Source organism: Serinus canaria, chromosome 7 (genome assembly GCF_022539315.1).
Source record: "Serinus canaria isolate serCan28SL12 chromosome 7, serCan2020, whole genome shotgun sequence".
NCBI classification, from domain to species: Eukaryota; Metazoa; Chordata; class Aves; order Passeriformes; family Fringillidae; genus Serinus; species Serinus canaria.
The window spans coordinates 21,008,788-21,026,016 of record NC_066321.1 but is presented as its reverse complement, the minus strand read 5'-3'; the positions used below and the strand labels follow the sequence as shown (position 1 = coordinate 21,026,016).

Below are 17,229 nucleotides of genomic sequence, written 5' to 3'. Positions count from 1 at the left end.
CCTTGTTGCCTTCATTTATTGTCTTTCTCACTAGGGTATCTGGAAGATGACATTTTGTAATACAGTCTCCATGGATTGCTCCTGATAATGACATATTGCATAGCACTCTTCCAGTCAAACATTTTATTTATTAAGATTAATGTGGCATATACTTCAAAGATCAAAGGATTCAGAGATTAAGTGTGCAAGGCTGTACTGTTGGCCTTGTTCCTTCACTTGTGTTTTTGTTTTTCCCTAAGCAAGCTGACACACACATTCTGGCACCTCTTGATGGAACCCAGCAGAAATCCATGAAGGTGATAGGACACTTCGTATCAGTTTTCAAGTACACCAGATATTTTGATTACCGTGGTAGGTTTTCCACTTGGATCTGACCAGCGTCCCCATTGAGCTATATAAGCAACCACTTTAGTGTGGTCCAAGGCATTTAGTTGTGATACGTGGACATTCTGTTTTATTTAGTTACTGCATTTTTGGCATCACCTAACTTAAAGACAGAGCTTCCAGCTTTCCAATATTGTACTCAGCCTTGCATTATCTCACACATCCTTTGAAGAGCACTAGGATTAAAGCATTTTGGTTAAAAAAAAAATAGCTGCGGTATCTACCTTTGCTTCTCTTGTAGCACTCTAAATGGGTTTATGGTGTCATCTATACTTGGAGGAAAGCACTGTGTGCAACTATATTTACCTGGTGGGGGGCTTGACAGCATCTCAAACCTTAACCAACTACTAAATAATCTGATCATCTAACAAAAAAAAGGAAGGTGAACTTCGTAAGAATGTAAGACAAGCTTGATAAATGTTTTGTTATCTTGCTATCAAGTAATTACTGAATTAAATATAGGAATTTTTATTGGAGGAAATGGAGAAATGATTAATGACTCAGATAAGTGTAAGGTGTGGGTAAGATTTTGTTTTAATCTGAATTAAAAAGCACCAAGTGGGTATTGAAAGAGATACGGTTTAGTGGACTTTAGTCGACTTCAGTTTATGGTGGACTTTGCAGTGTTAGCAGTTGGACTTAAAGATCTTAAAGGTCTAAAACACCTTTCCTTAAAGGTGTTTCCCAACCCAAATGATTGTAGAATTTGTGTAGCAAAATTCTAGAACCTAGCATGAGAAATAACTTCCCCCACATGTTTTTAGTAGAAAACAGTAATCTCTAATACAGAGAATGTTCTTTTATATATGTGAATTTCGGAGGTGTAGAATATGAAGCAAGTTAGTACCTTTTGAACAATATTAGTAGTTTCTTACACGAGTAGGTCAGGAAGTAGGGGTTTTGAGGAGTGAGGGGGTAGGAGGTGAAGCATCTTGCAGGTATCTTCCATGTGGTCTATGCTCATGCAGTGGTGATTTTAGGGACTTGCTATTACCTGTTTTTGGAAGCCATTGATTTGCAAAGTTGCCAGTGCATTTGTCCTGGCTGAAAGGTATTCTAGACTCTAAATTTCATCTGTGCATTGCTGTCATGGTAGGTGGTGAACATTTTTATCTTCTTTCAGTACAGTAGGGATCTCTACAGCCATCTGAGGTGGCAATCTGTATTTCCTAAAATCAAGGACAGTCCAGTGGACTAGCTTATTCAAGCTTCAGGTATCACTGGGATTTGGCCAAACAGGCATCTTCAGATTTGTCTTGGTCAAGTCCAGCTCCAGCTCTGCTAATTGGACTTAGGAATTTGTTTGCATATGAAATGTTTCTGCTGAGTTGTAATGGTGTTTGGTGCAGATAGAAGACCTGGCTGAATCACTGCTCTGTAACTTCACTAAGAAATCCACCTGAGTCACTGTGAATTATTTGAATCAGGTTTGAATAATGAGTTTTGGATTTACATCCCATCTTTTACCACCCTTTCAACACGAATGTTTTTTCTTGTGACCAGCCTTGCCTAAAAGGCAGTGGACATCTTGGGTGATCCTAAAGGTGGATATGAAGGTTGTTTTAGTAGTAGCATCTCCCCAAGCTTTTTGCCTTTTAACTCACTCTTAGACTGGTGAGCATGGGCCAAACTCAGGCAGAGTGGCTGCTTAGTTACAGCACTTGTGCAGGAGTCAGATCTGTGTTCTACACATTAAGATTAATCGAGGACTTTCAAAGCAAGGCAACAAACCCTCACACAGAGGATTATCCTCCTTATGGACAATAAGGGGCTTAGAGTTAGTGAGTGATGGGCAGATACTGACAGGTGAACATGGAATCCCTTTCCAACAGAGCTCAGTTGGTCAGCTTGAGTGGTCTGACAGAGAGTACCCTCACTTTTCCTAAAATGCTCACAAAAGTAACAATTATAAATCTGTAAAAGACTTACTTTTTTCCTTACCAAGAAACCCCACCCCAGTCTCTTTGCCTTAACAGGGCAGCAAGACCAAGATCTCCTGATCTTCCTGTAAGAGTTTCCATCAATAAATCTTCCCTGTAGGTCAAAGAAACCAAACTTAAGTTTCATGACATGTTATTGTAGGCTTTACTTCCCCAAAAACTTTTCCAGTTTCTTCTGACATGGACCTTGCTGAACTCAGAGATGGTCAGCTCATGAAAATTTGTCTTGTAGGTTCAGATTGAAAGACTGACCATGTTTCATTGTTGAAGAGGAAGCCAGCTAAACCTCTGAAATAGCCATGTTATTCTAATGGAAAATGAAGGAAATGTTAAAGTTAGCAATTATGCTCTAAAGTTACTGCTGTAGGTAAAAGTTATTCACCCCATGCTGCAGGTAAAATTGAACATTCTGCTGCTGTTTTTTTCCCTTTTCCTGCTTTCCTTGTCTTTGATTTTTGCATCAATTTCACACTGAAGAAAGACACAGGGATTTCAGTTTTTTAGTCCAGGCTTAGGACTGCTGCTGCTCTGTAATGGTGAAGCTAAACCATCAAAAAATAATTGTTTCCAATACAGACCTTAGTTGCTCTCTGAAGAAAGATCTCTATTTCTCTCTTCTGCATGTACAATTGAGTTCTTGCAACATGCTACTTTAAAGAATAATTCCACCTTTAAGTAAACAGTGTTCTTTAGTGCAGCGTTTTCTATCCTGAGTTTCAGAGAAACTCAGCCAAAATGTATCTTACTGGAACTGATACTACTTTTTTTAGAAGCACTTTATTGTTACGGCCTTGCACTCTCAGATCAGTCTCAGAGCAAGATCAGATGATGCACATGCACAGAATTAAAGCCCCATGTGTGATTCAGAGTACACACTAGCTTGGCAACACACTGTGTTGCCATATAGGGTTATGCTTCTTTAACGAATCCGAAATTCTTTTAGTTCCTCCTGTGTAAAATACAGGCATTTGCCATTATTCTACAGTGCTGCAGCATTTTTTGATACATTAACCAAGGTGAATGTTTAGCACACCCATGGCTTCAGGCACACACCTCGCTCCTGCCCTGACAGTGGATGTGGTGAGGGGAATCTCGCCAGTCCAGGGCTTTGGAGCGCGGATTATTCCAGAAGTTGGATGTGACAGGCACATGAAGACTTGACGCTGAGCGAAGCCTTGCAGTGGTTTATTCACTACGTGGTGCCTGCTGTGCTCAGCTGCCGGCCCTCCTGCAGATCCCGCCGCAGAGGACGGGCACTTCATGCTGATCTCCCTTCTGCCACGGCCGCACCAATCCTGCCGCAGCACGCGAGCGGTGCCCGCCGTACCGAGGGCGGCCATGCCGGGGCCCGGCCGGGGTCGCTGTGGGGAGCGGGAACCGGCCCCGGCCCCGCCCCCGCGCCGCGTGACCGCCCCGCCCCGCCCCGCGGAGGTGTCAGCGCGGCTCTCGCGAGAGGTGACGGAAGCCCGCGGGGGACCCGGCCTTTAATGTGCGGTCCGGCCGCGTTCCGGGTGAGTTTGTAAACACGGCCCGGCCCGGCTCGGCCCGGCGCGGCGACTCCTCCTCCCTCCGCGCTGCGGCGGCGCCGGGCGGGCGGGGGCTGGGGCGGCGGGGCGGGAGCGGCACGGCACGGCGCGGCAGTGGGCGGGGGATGCCCGGGAGGCAGTAACATGGCGCCGCCGCTCCTCTCCGCGGCAGCCCCCTCCCCCAGCGCGGCCTGCGGCTCCCGCCGCCCCTAGAGCGGGGCGGGGCGGCCCGGCCGGCGCCGCGGACACCGGTACCCGCCCGGAGGTAGGGCCTGGCGGGCGGCCCAGCACGCGGGGCGGCGAGGCGAGCGGGTGGGTGGGTGACAGTGGCTGCGGCGCGTCCGGGAGCGGGTGCCCCGCGGGGGCATCGCCGGCAGCCGCCCCGGGCCCGGCCCGCGGCGTGGAGAGCGGGAGGAGGGGGCAGCCGGGCCTCGCCTTTCCGCCTCGCCTCTGCTCCAGGGATGCCTCCGACTGCATCCATCTTCGGCTCTGAAGGAGAACTTGGTCCGTGCCGGTGCGGAGAAGGGTGCGGGTGTGGGGGATGCCGGGCGGGGAGATAAGAACGGCTCTAATGCACCAGGTGTTGGCCTGCCGGTGTCTGGCCGTGGAGCTGAACCTCCTGGACCAGTTGCCTCGTTGACTTTGCCTGTTATTGTGCGTAGTGCCTCTCGAGTTGTCAAATAAAAGGTCTCTGAAGCTTTCACGTGAAAAAAACATGCCACCGACCCTCAATTAGTGATAGCTGCACAGTGTTTGAGCCACAAATGTTTTATTTCAAGACGTAACGTCATGTTTAGAGTTAGGGGAAATGTGTGCTGCCATGTTGCTTCTGCAGTCTTACTCATTCTACAGCGGTTTTGCATCCCTGTTTTTGGAGGGAGATCCATTAGTGTGTTTATATGGCCTGTTCATGCACTCTATGTCCCTCACTTGCTTTTCGTTCTGTTGCTTTCTCCCAGAGGTGTTCATTTTCCACTAGTGATACTGTCACCTGTTTTCTTGTGCTGAAATGAGAAATTTGAATAATCTGAACATTCTGAATCATCCCCTACTTTCCAAAAAGTGACCACAAACATGGCTGAAATGTATTTTATTTCCCACCTTTTAAAACAGTGGTTTTGTTTTCTGTTTGACATATTTTACTCATGAAAGTGAAAGTCACGTCTGCATTTCTTGCTGAGCGTAAAGCCGGGTGAGAGGTAATAAAAATAAATGTTTTGCAGTGTGGGTCATAAGACTGCTAGTTCTGGTTAGATGTTAAATTCAGCACGAGCTGATAGCATCAGGGCAGTCCTTGTGGTTCTGGTCTTCTGCAGGTGCTTCAGGTGGAATTACTTCAGCCATCCACTGAAACAGGTTGCTGTCTGTTAATGGACCTCATTTCAGAGGGACAAACTGTAGTCCAGTTTGGCATTCACTTGAATTAACTCTGAAGTGTTTATAATTATGCAGTCCTGAATCAAGTCTTGTTAAAAGACTAAACAATAATTTTGTCAGGGACTGGTTGTTATATAGTGCCTCAAAAGAATTGTCACATAACGAGACCTTGATGTGTACATAGAGTGAAGCAGCTCTTTTAAAAATCCATTAGGATTTTATGTTTCAATACTGACATTGTATGCTAATGCTTAATCAAGTAGTTGAGCTTTTGATCTTCTTTACAATGTAGTTGATATTTCTACCCTGACTTGAATTCTAGAGACATGAATATGTTTGGTAGGTCTTTTTCCAGAAACTTCTAGACTATGCAGTATCTAATGTAAGATACTTTCAGATCTTAAATTTCATCATACGTACTTTTATTAGTAATCTTGCTTTTCATGCTGCTTTCCTTTTGTGACCTTGTTGAACAGCATGAACTATAGTATTATTTTCATTCTTGTTTCATTACATTTTGAATGGGCCTAGTGCTCAAAATTCCTTTTCTGTCATCAGCTTTTCTTTCTTCTATTCTTAATTAACTTAAACTTACAAATTTACATTTTTACCTCCGTGAAGATGTCCTAACTCAAAGTTATTTATAGTATCAACATTCTTAATGGTTTCTTGACATAGTCTTGAATGTCTGTATAAAAATTATGCATTTTCTATTTTCAAAGGAGCAAATGTGATTCAATACTTTTAACTCATTTTTTAATATTGAATAGATTTTGAGTTACCATTGTTCTGCATAATTGAACTGTACTTGTTTAACATATAATATGCACTCTAAGGAGGCTTTGGATATAGTTAGTTGCAAAAATATTAGTCAATATTTAATAATTATGCAGTAAATGCTTTTTTTTCACATTTATGCTGTACTGTTTTCAGCTTTGTTCAGTGTCAGCTTCAGTTAAGCCTAAGAACTTTTCCATTAGCTTCACTTCAGATAAGAGTTTTGCTTAAGCAAGGCATTCCAGGCAATATATTATGTTTCCTTCCTAGGTAAATCCAGTGGTCATTTATATAAATGCTTATAGAAAATAAAGAGATCATTCTGTTTTAATGAGCAAGAGGAATCCTGTAGTGAGATATTTAATATATTTAAAGATTTTTAGAATTAAATTCTAAAAATTAATTAATTAATTTAATTTTAGACTTCAGGGATGCAATCTAAGAAAATGTGAAAAGCAAACAACTTTTTGGTAAGCTTGGTTTTTAAGTTTTGTTGAAACAAGTGTAGAAAAGTGAGGTTGGATTTGTAATGTTTATTAGGTTGAAGATGTTCAAACCTGGATAAATGAACTGGGGAAAGCAAGCCCTAATATCTCTGTAAGCAAATTGTGAGAAGACGGGAGGAATATTAACCCCTCTATATTTCTTTTATGAGGTTCATTGACATTTTGTGTATCTACAGGAGCTGTATTCACAGAGCCTGAATTTTTAGTAAGTTAAAGATCAGGGGTGTCCCTGAAAAATACTTCAGCCAGGGAGTTGAATTAGAAGCCACCATGTTCAGCCAGCAGGAGATATTAAGGCTAAGGACCTTCCTTTATGCCATTAGTGCTCTCTGTTTGCTAGAAGCCACCATGTTCAGCCAGCAGGAGATATTAAGGCTAAGGACCTTCCTTTATGCCATTAGTGCTCTCTGTTTGCTCTCTGTATCTTCTTGAGGAAACCACTCCTGCAGCTGAAGGAGTTAAATTGCTTTGTTTCTGTGTATGTGACTATACAACTGGCTGTCCAACTGGCTGGCTTGTTCTTACTGGAACTTGTTAGGTTGATCATCCTTTCTTTTGTCTTCAAGTCCATCATCTTTTCTTCTTGTCCAGATGTGCTGTCCTTTATAGAATTTAGACAAATGGTGGAAGGCGTGGAGTTAACTTTAGATATCAGATATTAGCAGTTAACTACTAATATCAGAAAAAAGTGCCTAACATTTGACTTTTTAAAAGGAAAAAGTTGAGCCTTGTGCTAGCAGTGTAATGTGAGGAGGGAGCTCCTGTTTTTCTGTTTGCCAGCCATTGGTATTTATGAACTTTAACTATTCTGGATTAGGGTTTATTTTTCTTGCAGGATCTACAAGGTTACTTTCTGCCAATCCCACTTTCATTATGAGGAGGAATGTTTTAAATTTTCAGGTTGTATCTCCTCCATTTCCTTCATTGTTCAGTTTTATTTTTTAGGACTGTCAAATTCGACAGTATTGCACAAATACAGTCAATCACTTCTGGAAGTGCCCTGAAATGGTCAAGTATTAATTACACTGGTTTTGCTTCACCTTTCTTCTTTTCCTTCATAGGAAACAGAAAATATAGCCCCAGTCCCTCTAGGTAAGTAGAGCACTTTCTTTTAAAATAAAAATTACTTTCTTCAAATGTATGTCCCTTCTTAAGTGGTGTATTCTACCTACTAACTTCTGATTTTTACTGAAATCACAACTTGCAAATCTACATGTGTAGAAATTTGTGGAAATAAAGATAGACTCTTTAAATGTGGGAGGTGATTAAAATTCTTGATGTGAATGCTGTATGTAAGTGTTGAAAGTGTAAAGACAGTGTTCATTTTGATTTTGGTTATTATTTGTTTGGTTGCATGAAAAAGCCATCTCTTAATCATGAAGTGTTTAAATTTAGAAAATAAAAATAGCTACCTTCCCCCCATCTAAAGACACCTTGGCAGGAGCTAAGCAAAACACTAAATTCAGCTCTCCAGGTAACCATTAAGAGAATGTTGCTCTTTACTGAAGCAAATATGTTCCATTCATTTTACCTTGAATAAGTATATACTCTTAAGTAAAACTCTTAAAAGTTGATAAAAGGTAAAAATTTTGACCTGGTTCTTTTATGCTTCAGTTTCCTATTATAAAATGAAGCTTTAAAGTCTTACATTACCTAAAGTAGTTACACACTATGATGAGATCCACAGAGAAGTTGAGTAAGAGTTAATAATTGTCTATACAGTAAGGCTTTGTCTCTTGCAGTAAAAGGGGGCACAATCCCAGATCCAATGTAATGAATAAAAGGAAATGTTGCTTAGACATGGCTGGTCTTGAGGAAATGCTAACATCCGTAGGAAAAGGCATCAGTGGTGCTGTAACATAAGCACTTGGCAGTGTTTGGACTCAGAGCAGACCAAATGCTGATGGGCTTCTGTAACTCTGGCTCATCTCAATGGCCTGATACAGTTTTTGTCCAGCTCATCTTTTTCAAACCACAGTGTACAGATGTTTCGTGGGTTGGAGCCTCGTGCAAGTGGTCAGTGTAGCTGCAGGGCTTGGGTGTGCTTCTCACATAAGCAGTAGGAGATAAATCAGCTACTGCTGTAGCTGCAGACTGACAGATTGTCCTCTGTGGACTGTCCAGTTTACGAGGGTGACACACTTGTGAAAATATGCCTCTCTTCCTGCATGTTGGCCAGAAGAAGAATGCTGTCCTTCAAAAGTTTTACAGTTTTGGTTTGTTTGTGGGGTTATGTGTGTTCATAGCTGTATTTTCTGTGCTCAGTTCTGGTAGTTTTCTTCTGTGCAGTTTGTGTCAGCCCTGATGTTACAGGAGGGCAGCCTCTGTATTGCTACAGTGCTTAAAATAATGAATCGCAGGGTAGGAGTGCACAGCCTGTGAGCAGCTCTGTGCATGGATGTCTTTTCACACACACCTTGCTTTCTACAGGTCAAGTAGAGGCTTTAGCTGCAAGTCTGGGCAGTCTTTAGTAGGTACACATGAAGAATTTGTTTTCTTAGCAAATTTAAAGTTTTTGCAAGGACTATTGATACATATACATTTTAAACAGCTGCTTAAATGTTCAGTAGAAACATTTTGAAACAAAGTATCACTTGTATTTTCCATGCTCCTGTATGTAGGCAATTAAGAGAAATCAGAAGAATCTTTACCACCTAAATAAGCCAACAAGACATGGCTTAAATCAGTGTAGGCTTCTATTCTTTGTGGGATTGTCTTCTGAAAGGTTTTGGAAGCAAGCCTCAGACTATGTAGTAATAGTTTCCACCAAGTGTACCCAAGGTGTTTAATTAAAATCTTATGGAAATATGCAGATAATTGTTGAAGCTATTTTTGTAGCACATTTAGATACATATTAAAGTGACATTTTATGGAGACACTTTTATTTTTTAAATAAGCACATTGCCTTATATATTTGTGAATTATTTGGAAACTCTTTTTTATTTCTCCATATTAGATATATTTTAAAGGTGGATATATACTTATTTATATAGTTTACTGTACTGTTTACATTCCAAACATCATGAAAGAGGCTTGCTACATTTAAAGTAGGCATGATGTGAGTGTATTTTACTTCCATGTTGAAAGCACAGAGCAAATTCCAAAAAACTGAGATTATTAGTGTGGTTTTAGTACTGAAGGTGATTATACTTTAAAGATTATTTCAAGTTTTTCTTGTGTTTAGCTCTGATGCTGTTACTGTGTGACTGGAGTTCTGCATATGGATTTCTTTATGCTAGCTGAAAGGAAAGTAGAGATTGAAGCTTACCGAAGGAAGTTGTGGTTCAGTTGACTGTAGTAAGAATCATTTCACTGGATGTTCATTTTATCTGAAGAGATGAGTTAAGGCTGGAGTTTCACATTCATATTGGATTCCTGCAGGAACTGTCTTTTTTCTCTGGGACAAGGTGTTAGCTGTTGCCTAGGTAACAGTCCAGGGTGACTCTAATTCCCCTCTAGGGACAGGGTTATCACTTCATGTATTATATTTCTCATTTGGCTGGGTGAGTAGCATTTTTGTCAAGAAGGCATCAAAGTTGCTATTTTGGTTTTCAGGGGAAGGGTATTTTCTAAATGTTCTTTCTTACTGTGATGTTGTCACTTTGAGCAGTCAGTCTACAACACGGAGAGACTCCTTTGAAATTAGAGTGGCAATTACCAACATTTTTTCCTGAAAATTTGCCTTCTCTGTGTTAGCTTTTTTATGCCTGTCAGGCAACATGCAATACAGAAGGAAAAGAGGATGCAGAAGATGAGGTTTCTGTGTATTTTGTAGCATGAACAGGTTTTCTACCACTCAGAGTCTTCTAAAGATGTCAGAACATTACTCAAATTTGGATTGTTCATTGCAATTGTTCACCTCTGTTCCTTGCTGTGATATCTTTATGGTATGCTGTAAATTTCAGAGTTATCTTGGATTGCACAGAATTTTATCCAGTCAGATTTTGAATTTCTGCAAGGCTGAGATTCCACAGCCCTGCTTGACAGCCTGTTCCAGTGTTGTGTTTTTTTTTTTTTTTTAATGCTGTGTTTTCCTCTTCCTCTACTCTTGCTCCTAACTTTCTTGGTGTGTGTCATGAATGTTGTGTCTCAATCCTTTTATTATACTCAAAGTTTGGATCTGACTTTTCTTTGTCAATACATTAGATAGTTTATGACAGCAAGCACATCCTTAGTGCTCCTTCTCCATTCTGAACCAACTTTGCTTCCTCTTTTTATGTAATAGTCCAGCCTCCTTACTGTTTTGATGGGGCCCCAGATGTTTTCTCTCCAAATCATCAGCTGTCTTGAGGGGCTCAACTCTGGATTTGGCACTTCAGCTGTAGTCTTAGAGTGCCAGATAAAGGACAGTAATCACTTCCCTTCATCTCATTGCTGTGCCTCTGATAATTCATCCCAGTAGCCTCTTGTCTTTCAGTGCTGCAAGTGACATGATACTGAATCGTGTTGGGTTTGTTGTCCACCAGGAGTTACAGGTTCTGCCCCAAAGCTGCTTGACAGGCAGCTGCCCCTCAGCCTCCACTGTTGCATGGAGTTATTTTGTTCTAAGTGCAAGCCTTGCAAGTCTTTGTAACAGGTAAATACAATTCTTACCAATTTGGCTGCGCTAACGAATGTGAGCCCTTTGTTTTCCCATCCTGTCAGATCCAGTTTCTCTTTAGATTTAAAATGTCCAAAGTCTTGCTTAGAATGCAAGTGAACTTCTTTTAGGTGCAAAAATCTCAGTACTTCAGCATAATTTTTTTTCCTCAGATGTTATCCAGAATTTCTTTACAAGGGATTACCTCACAAAATTCCATGTGGCCCGCAGTCAAATAATGTTACAAAGATGAGGAAATTAATTTATCTCCAACTTTTTTCCAGTAAGTTTGCCAGAAGGATGGTGCTGTTTTTCTTTTTCACAAGGATTGATGTTTTACTTTTATATCAGGCATTCAGAATTCACAGGCTTCACAAACTAAGACATAGAACCAGATAAGAATTTCAGATGCAAATACAAGATTTGGTAATATTCCTTGAAAAGAGAAAATGAACAGACCTAAAAAATTTGCATCTTCTCACCTACAAAAAATACTGACAGCATGGAGGGAGCTGATTTTGTGGCCGAAACTGCATCTCTCAGAGACTGACAACAAGACATAGTAACAGAGTGGAAAAAATGTCCTCCATGCACTTCAGTTAATCAAAAGTTTCTTCCACCATTAGATGTTTTTGATACGGGTATTACTTGTCTATTCATAATACTCATCCATATGTCTGTATTGGCATATGGTGGCATATGTAGCCATTAAATAGGTGTACAGTGACCTGTGGTGACAGGTTCAGAAAAACAAATTCCTCTTGAGATCGAAACAAGACTAACTCTGTTAGTTTGAGCCTGCATTTGAAGAAATGAGATTGTTGCATGGCTGAAGAATACTGGGATCGCTGTTAACTGTTGAAGTTCCACATGTTGTAAGGATATACTCCTAAAGTGTCATGGATAAGGACACTTTTTCTTACCCTGAAGCCTTAGTCATGAGTATTCAGACTTGCCCTTAATTTTGTTAATATTCCTTATTAGTGAAAGTACCAAGTTCACAGTTTGAACAGTTAAATACTTAATTCCTTCAGAAACTTGAGACAGGTTATGAACTCTTTGCAGACAGTGGAACAGTCTTCAGTCTTCATCTCTGATTTGCTTTGGCATCCTTTCTTTGGGATGTAAATGTTTCCCTGAGCTGTCAGTGCCAAAGACTGAAGTTTCTGGCAGCCATTCATTTCTCTTGGCTTCTGATCTCAGGTCAGTATCCCCATTCCTTGAAACATGTATATTTAGCAGTGACAGTTTAGAATCTCCTGCATGCCATGTTTTTCTTTCTTTGCTGTTGGGTGAACATTACCAAGGACACGGGGATCTTCTCCTCTTTGAAGGAATATCCAAAAAAGTCTCTACACAGTGTTTTTTTTTTACTGTACAGGTACATCCAGAAGGATCAGATACTGTATTCCCTACAGATCTCTGAGGTAATAAGTCTGAAATTATTTGCTTATGCTTACTTGCTATGTCTTGTATCTAGTGCCCAGATGTGTACCAGAAGTTTACATTCTTAGGATGGTTAGCTTGAGAATTCTTTCAACTTTACATAACCAGTATGCAGGAGATGACATGGGTTTATTCTGCCTATGATCTTTATTCATAAAAACATCTTTATTCATCTTTATTTGCTTCATCAGTCTAAATAGTATTCAGAACTAACACTGTTAGTTCTCCATACAAATACTAATTTAAAGATGAATGTATTTCCACTAAGGCAAAGCGCAACTGATTAGAAGATGTATTGAAGTAAACTATTTATTTGAAAAGCTGTTGTGTTTCATGGGTGAATAGTGGACATTTTATCATTCATTGTTAATATTTTTAGCATGCATAGTAATAAATATCTTCTTTTAGTTACAGTTCATTGCCATGAAAAGGAGGATATGATAGCTTGCCCTATGAAACAGGTTTATATGTGAAATCTGGCAGGTATGTGTATTAGTATGTGGGGCGAGTATGCAAAATAGCACCAAATATCACTAATACCTTACTTCTTTTTAAAGTATTTTAGCCTGTCAGTAATTAAGTAGATGAAACATTACTAAAATACGTGTTTTTGTAATTAAATTAATAACAGTTTACACAAAGGGCTATGTGCCAACTTTTGAACTTTAAATAAGGGTTGTGAAAAGGCTGAGGAATGAACACTAGTTCTTCATATGTTGGCACCAGAACCTTGACTGCATCCTGTTGTCTGCTGCTTTGATCTCTTTTTAACTGAGAATTGGATCATTATTACAATGTATTTGATTTTAGTGACAAGTTGTTCTTACTGTGTTGTCAGATACTTTTTGCAGTTAGTCATGTTACATGTGGATTTCTGCTTGAGGTGTACATTCAGAAACTGCTGAGGTGGATTTTCTGTAGCTTCCTGTCAGCTTGAAATCCGTTCTCTGAATCATGGGTATTTAGAATATTACTATAGTCAGAAGGCAGTAATTCTTGCCCATAGAATATTAAAATTGCTTGTTGATGTATTGATAATTTGTTGCATTATTTTAAAATTTGTTACATTCTAATTTTAATACAGGTAGCACAACGACCTGTGGAATATGAGTGATGACAAACCCTTTTTATGTACTGCCCCTGGATGTGGCCAGGTAATGGTCTGAACTGGAGTTATTGGCATTGTTCAAATAAAAGTAAAACAGTGAAATGTATTTTTAGAGATTGAAGAAAAGGGACTTATGATAATCGCTACTAAGTATTTATGTTTTGCTGAAAAGCAAGAATTTATAGCATGTGGGTCTACACCAGCCCGTGATTCCAGGGAAGGTGAAGAGAGAAGTTCATGTCCCAGATGCCGGCTTCATGCTGGAGAACAGAGAGAGGGAGTCAGGCCTGGACATCATCTTCCCTCTGGAAGGGCTGCTCCACCTCCTAGTGAGGACAGAAAGACAGACTTAAGTCTCTTAGCATGATAGAATGCAGAAATTTGTCATTTATGCTTTATGCAGAGATAGGGTGCAAGAGTTATGGAGAGCTGGGCATGATGAACTCTGGGCAGTAAAGTTCTAAGGAAAAAAAAAAGTCCCTTGCTTGTTTCACCCTGTCTTACAGTGATCTTGTATTTATAATTTCCCTCACAGTTCCACATGCACATGTCCTTTCTCATGGAAACATTCTGAATTACTGTACTCTGAGGTGAATTCAGTTTATAAGTTAGTTCCTGAAAAGTGATTCTTAGCATGCATCTCTTATATGTGGAGTGACTTAAATTAGTGAGACATAACCAGAAACGTAAATTGGAGCTCAAATATTCACAAAGAAAATTAAGAATTTCAATGTTTTGTGTAAAATGTGTTCTTTTTAGGAAAGCTGTATCTTGGGAAACATTTTCTTAGATTATGTCAATTGAAACACTAACTTCACCCACAATTACAGATGCATAGCAAATTAGTGAAAAATAAACAAATAGTGAAAGTAAGAATATATCTTTTACAGCACTTAGTTTGTCTGCTTACTGCTTTTTTTATTACACATACCCCAAGTATTGGGGACAGTATACATGAAATGAGCAAACCTGAGAGGTGTTTAAAATGCTGGTAAGGTTTAGTTAATTCACAGCATTTCAGTTGTCTGGCATTGTTCTAGTGTTACCTATTCTACCTGCCTCTTGTTTTATGTAGTAAATTGTCAGGGGCAGGAGCTATAGTATTTTATTTTATCTTTACGCTGTTAAATGCAGTGAAGTTTGTGATTACAGATCAATTCTCATTAATGTGGTAATACACACAATGCAGTAATCAAGTAGTGGTGATCAATTACTAGACATTGTCAAGATCCATTAATACAGCAAATGGCTGTTTGCTGATGGTTGATGGAGGCTGCAGCACTCTGAAATGTTATCTTGGGCTTTTGATGAATGCATGTACTTATACTGCAATTTCCCTGGTATATTTAGTTACTATGAGCATAATTTGAGTTTTATAATATTTCTTGCTTGGTACTGTTGACCAAGGAACAAGATATATCTGCCTTAGAAGGTTGTATTTTAACACAGTAACGGTAGTTTTACATGTTGTAAAAACTGCTTTCTGTGGACTGGCATTTGTTGTGTTCAGTCTCCCAATTACAACTGTTTCTTAAAACTTCCTGCTGCAGCGTTTTACCAATGAGGATCATTTGGCTGTCCATAAACACAAACATGAGATGACACTGAAATTTGGGCCAGCTCGTAATGACAGTGTCATTGTGGCTGGTAAGTATATACTTGTATTAAGTTTGTTCACTTTTCTGCTGGACTGGGCTTGTGCTTTATGCATTTTCTGTACATAATGCATAGATTCACATTAAGAGAATGTGATGCTTTTTCTGCACTAAACTTGTCTAGAGTGTGTGCTTAGGCAGTGTTTTCTTACATAATGCATGTCAGAATTTGAAGCCAGTATTATTCTCCATAAGTTACTTTAATTCATATCTGATATATAATCCAAATATTTCAAAATTATCAATATGTATATAATTGATTTTATTATATAAGAATTTAATAAAAGCATGCTAATAAAGACTACTCCGAAGAAGATCTGTAACTAAATTAAACTGTATTTCAGTTTTAATTATTCATTGATATTACTTGTCTCTTAAATTTTAATATATGTAGCATCTTTTACATATCATGGTGATATTAGAAGAATGAATCAGTGATTATTCTTCCAATGGGATAGTAAAAGAAAGATCAAATCTTTTGTTTTCATTTTGGCTTAAATTCAAAATACTTTATTTCTACCTCTGAATTCATGTTATTCCCTTAGTAATTACAAGTTTTGTCCAGGATCAGAAGTAATCAGCAATGGGTGATTGACTGCATTATACATTTGAGAATTTTTGAATGATAGCATGTGCATACTTAGCATGTGCTAACTATGCTGAAGTTACAGTCAGTCTGGGGTTTTTTCAGTGGTGGAGCAGCCTAAATGAAGTTCAGAAAGACTTTCAGACATTTTCTGTTTTGTTTTTTTTTTTTTTTTCTTGTACATTGCTAATCTGTTACAATGAGCAGATTAAAAAAGTATTGCTCCTAAACTAGCGGTTAAAAATTTTAAAATTCTGGATGTGCTCCTTGTCAATTAGACCACAATAAAAAGGACCTTCCAAGTAATCAGGTGTTTAAAAATGAAACTATGGGAGCGTCTCTGTGCAGCCACATTCCAGTGTAGGAATTGTTGAAGACATCAGGCTTAATAAGTCCACACAGTCATGCCACTTCACAGTATTTTAAATGCAAGTAACTTCGTGGCAAGTGTAGTTAATTTTGACCTGATAATAACAGTGAAATAAGACAAATTTATATACTGACAGGGGCTTTATATAAAGATGTTTTTGAAACTACTTCATGGGATAGTCACCCAGATGCTAGAAGTCTTATGGTTCCAGCTTGATCCAGAGGCATCTTAGGAGTCAATACAATCTTGGGCACAGTCACACTTTCCTTTAGAAGTTCTTGCACTTGGAAGTAACCACTAATGTTGTCAAATTAGGAAAGGAAGCAAACTGGCTTTGAGCTGTGCACTTCTCTCATTTGTTTTCTAATTGAAAGCCTTCATGTAGTCCTTATCTCTGTTTGCAGCTAGAGTCTGCTTGCTCATTGAAGTGTTCTGCTGTGCACTTGAGAATAGCTCCCTGTGGTTCATGGCCACAAAAGAAATGCTGTGGTTCCCTGCTAGATCCACAGGGTGGTTTGCAGGCTCTGGGTGCTTGTCTCCAGCAGGTGGAGTTTGCCTGCCAGCTGTCTCCCTGCAGGGCAGAATTCAGCCCGAGGGATCCCAGCCACCTCCTCCCCTCTTTCTGTTTGTTTATATTCTGAAAATTATTTAGGACAAGTAGGCTCATAAATGGTATTGTAAAAATAAAGTTGTGGGGGTTTTATGCGCTTCTTTTCAGATCAGACACCAACACCAACTCGATTCTTGAAGAACTGTGAAGAAGTGGGCTTATTCAATGAATTAGCAAGTCCTTTTGAAAATGAGTTTAAAAAGGCTTCTGAAGATGACATTAAGAAAGTATGTTCAAAACATTTTTTTTTCCTCAGAGCTTCCACTTTTTTTAATATCAGAAATTCCACTGCCAAACTTTGGATTTATATATTGCCTTCTAAACTATACCGATAATCATGTTAGCTGCTTATATGTGTTATATGT

General features: G+C 39.4%; 1 protein-coding gene across 6 annotated transcripts in view; it reads left to right on the top strand.

Annotated features, from left to right (window-relative positions):
- The first annotated feature begins 3,748 nt into the window (after nt 1-3,748).
- ATF2 (activating transcription factor 2) overlaps nt 3,749-17,229 on the top strand; it is a 43,722-nt gene continuing 30,241 nt past the window's right edge. For 2 of the 6 annotated variants that reach the window (XM_030241921.2, XM_030241918.2), the window contains exons 1-7: nt 3,749-3,835; nt 7,572-7,602; nt 12,471-12,516; nt 12,944-13,018; nt 13,620-13,689; nt 15,194-15,290; nt 16,973-17,091. In XM_030241921.2, coding sequence (XP_030097781.1) covers nt 13,642-13,689; nt 15,194-15,290; nt 16,973-17,091 — 264 coding nt within the window. In that variant the 5' untranslated portion in view covers nt 3,749-3,835; nt 7,572-7,602; nt 12,471-12,516; nt 12,944-13,018; nt 13,620-13,641. Of the gene's footprint in view, nt 3,836-3,942; nt 4,116-4,212; nt 4,355-7,571; nt 7,603-10,976; nt 11,087-12,470; nt 12,517-12,943; nt 13,019-13,619; nt 13,690-15,193; nt 15,291-16,972; nt 17,092-17,229 lie in introns of those variants that run through there. The other 4 variants (XM_050976652.1, XM_050976653.1, XM_030241919.2 and 1 more) reach the window with 4 other exon arrangements.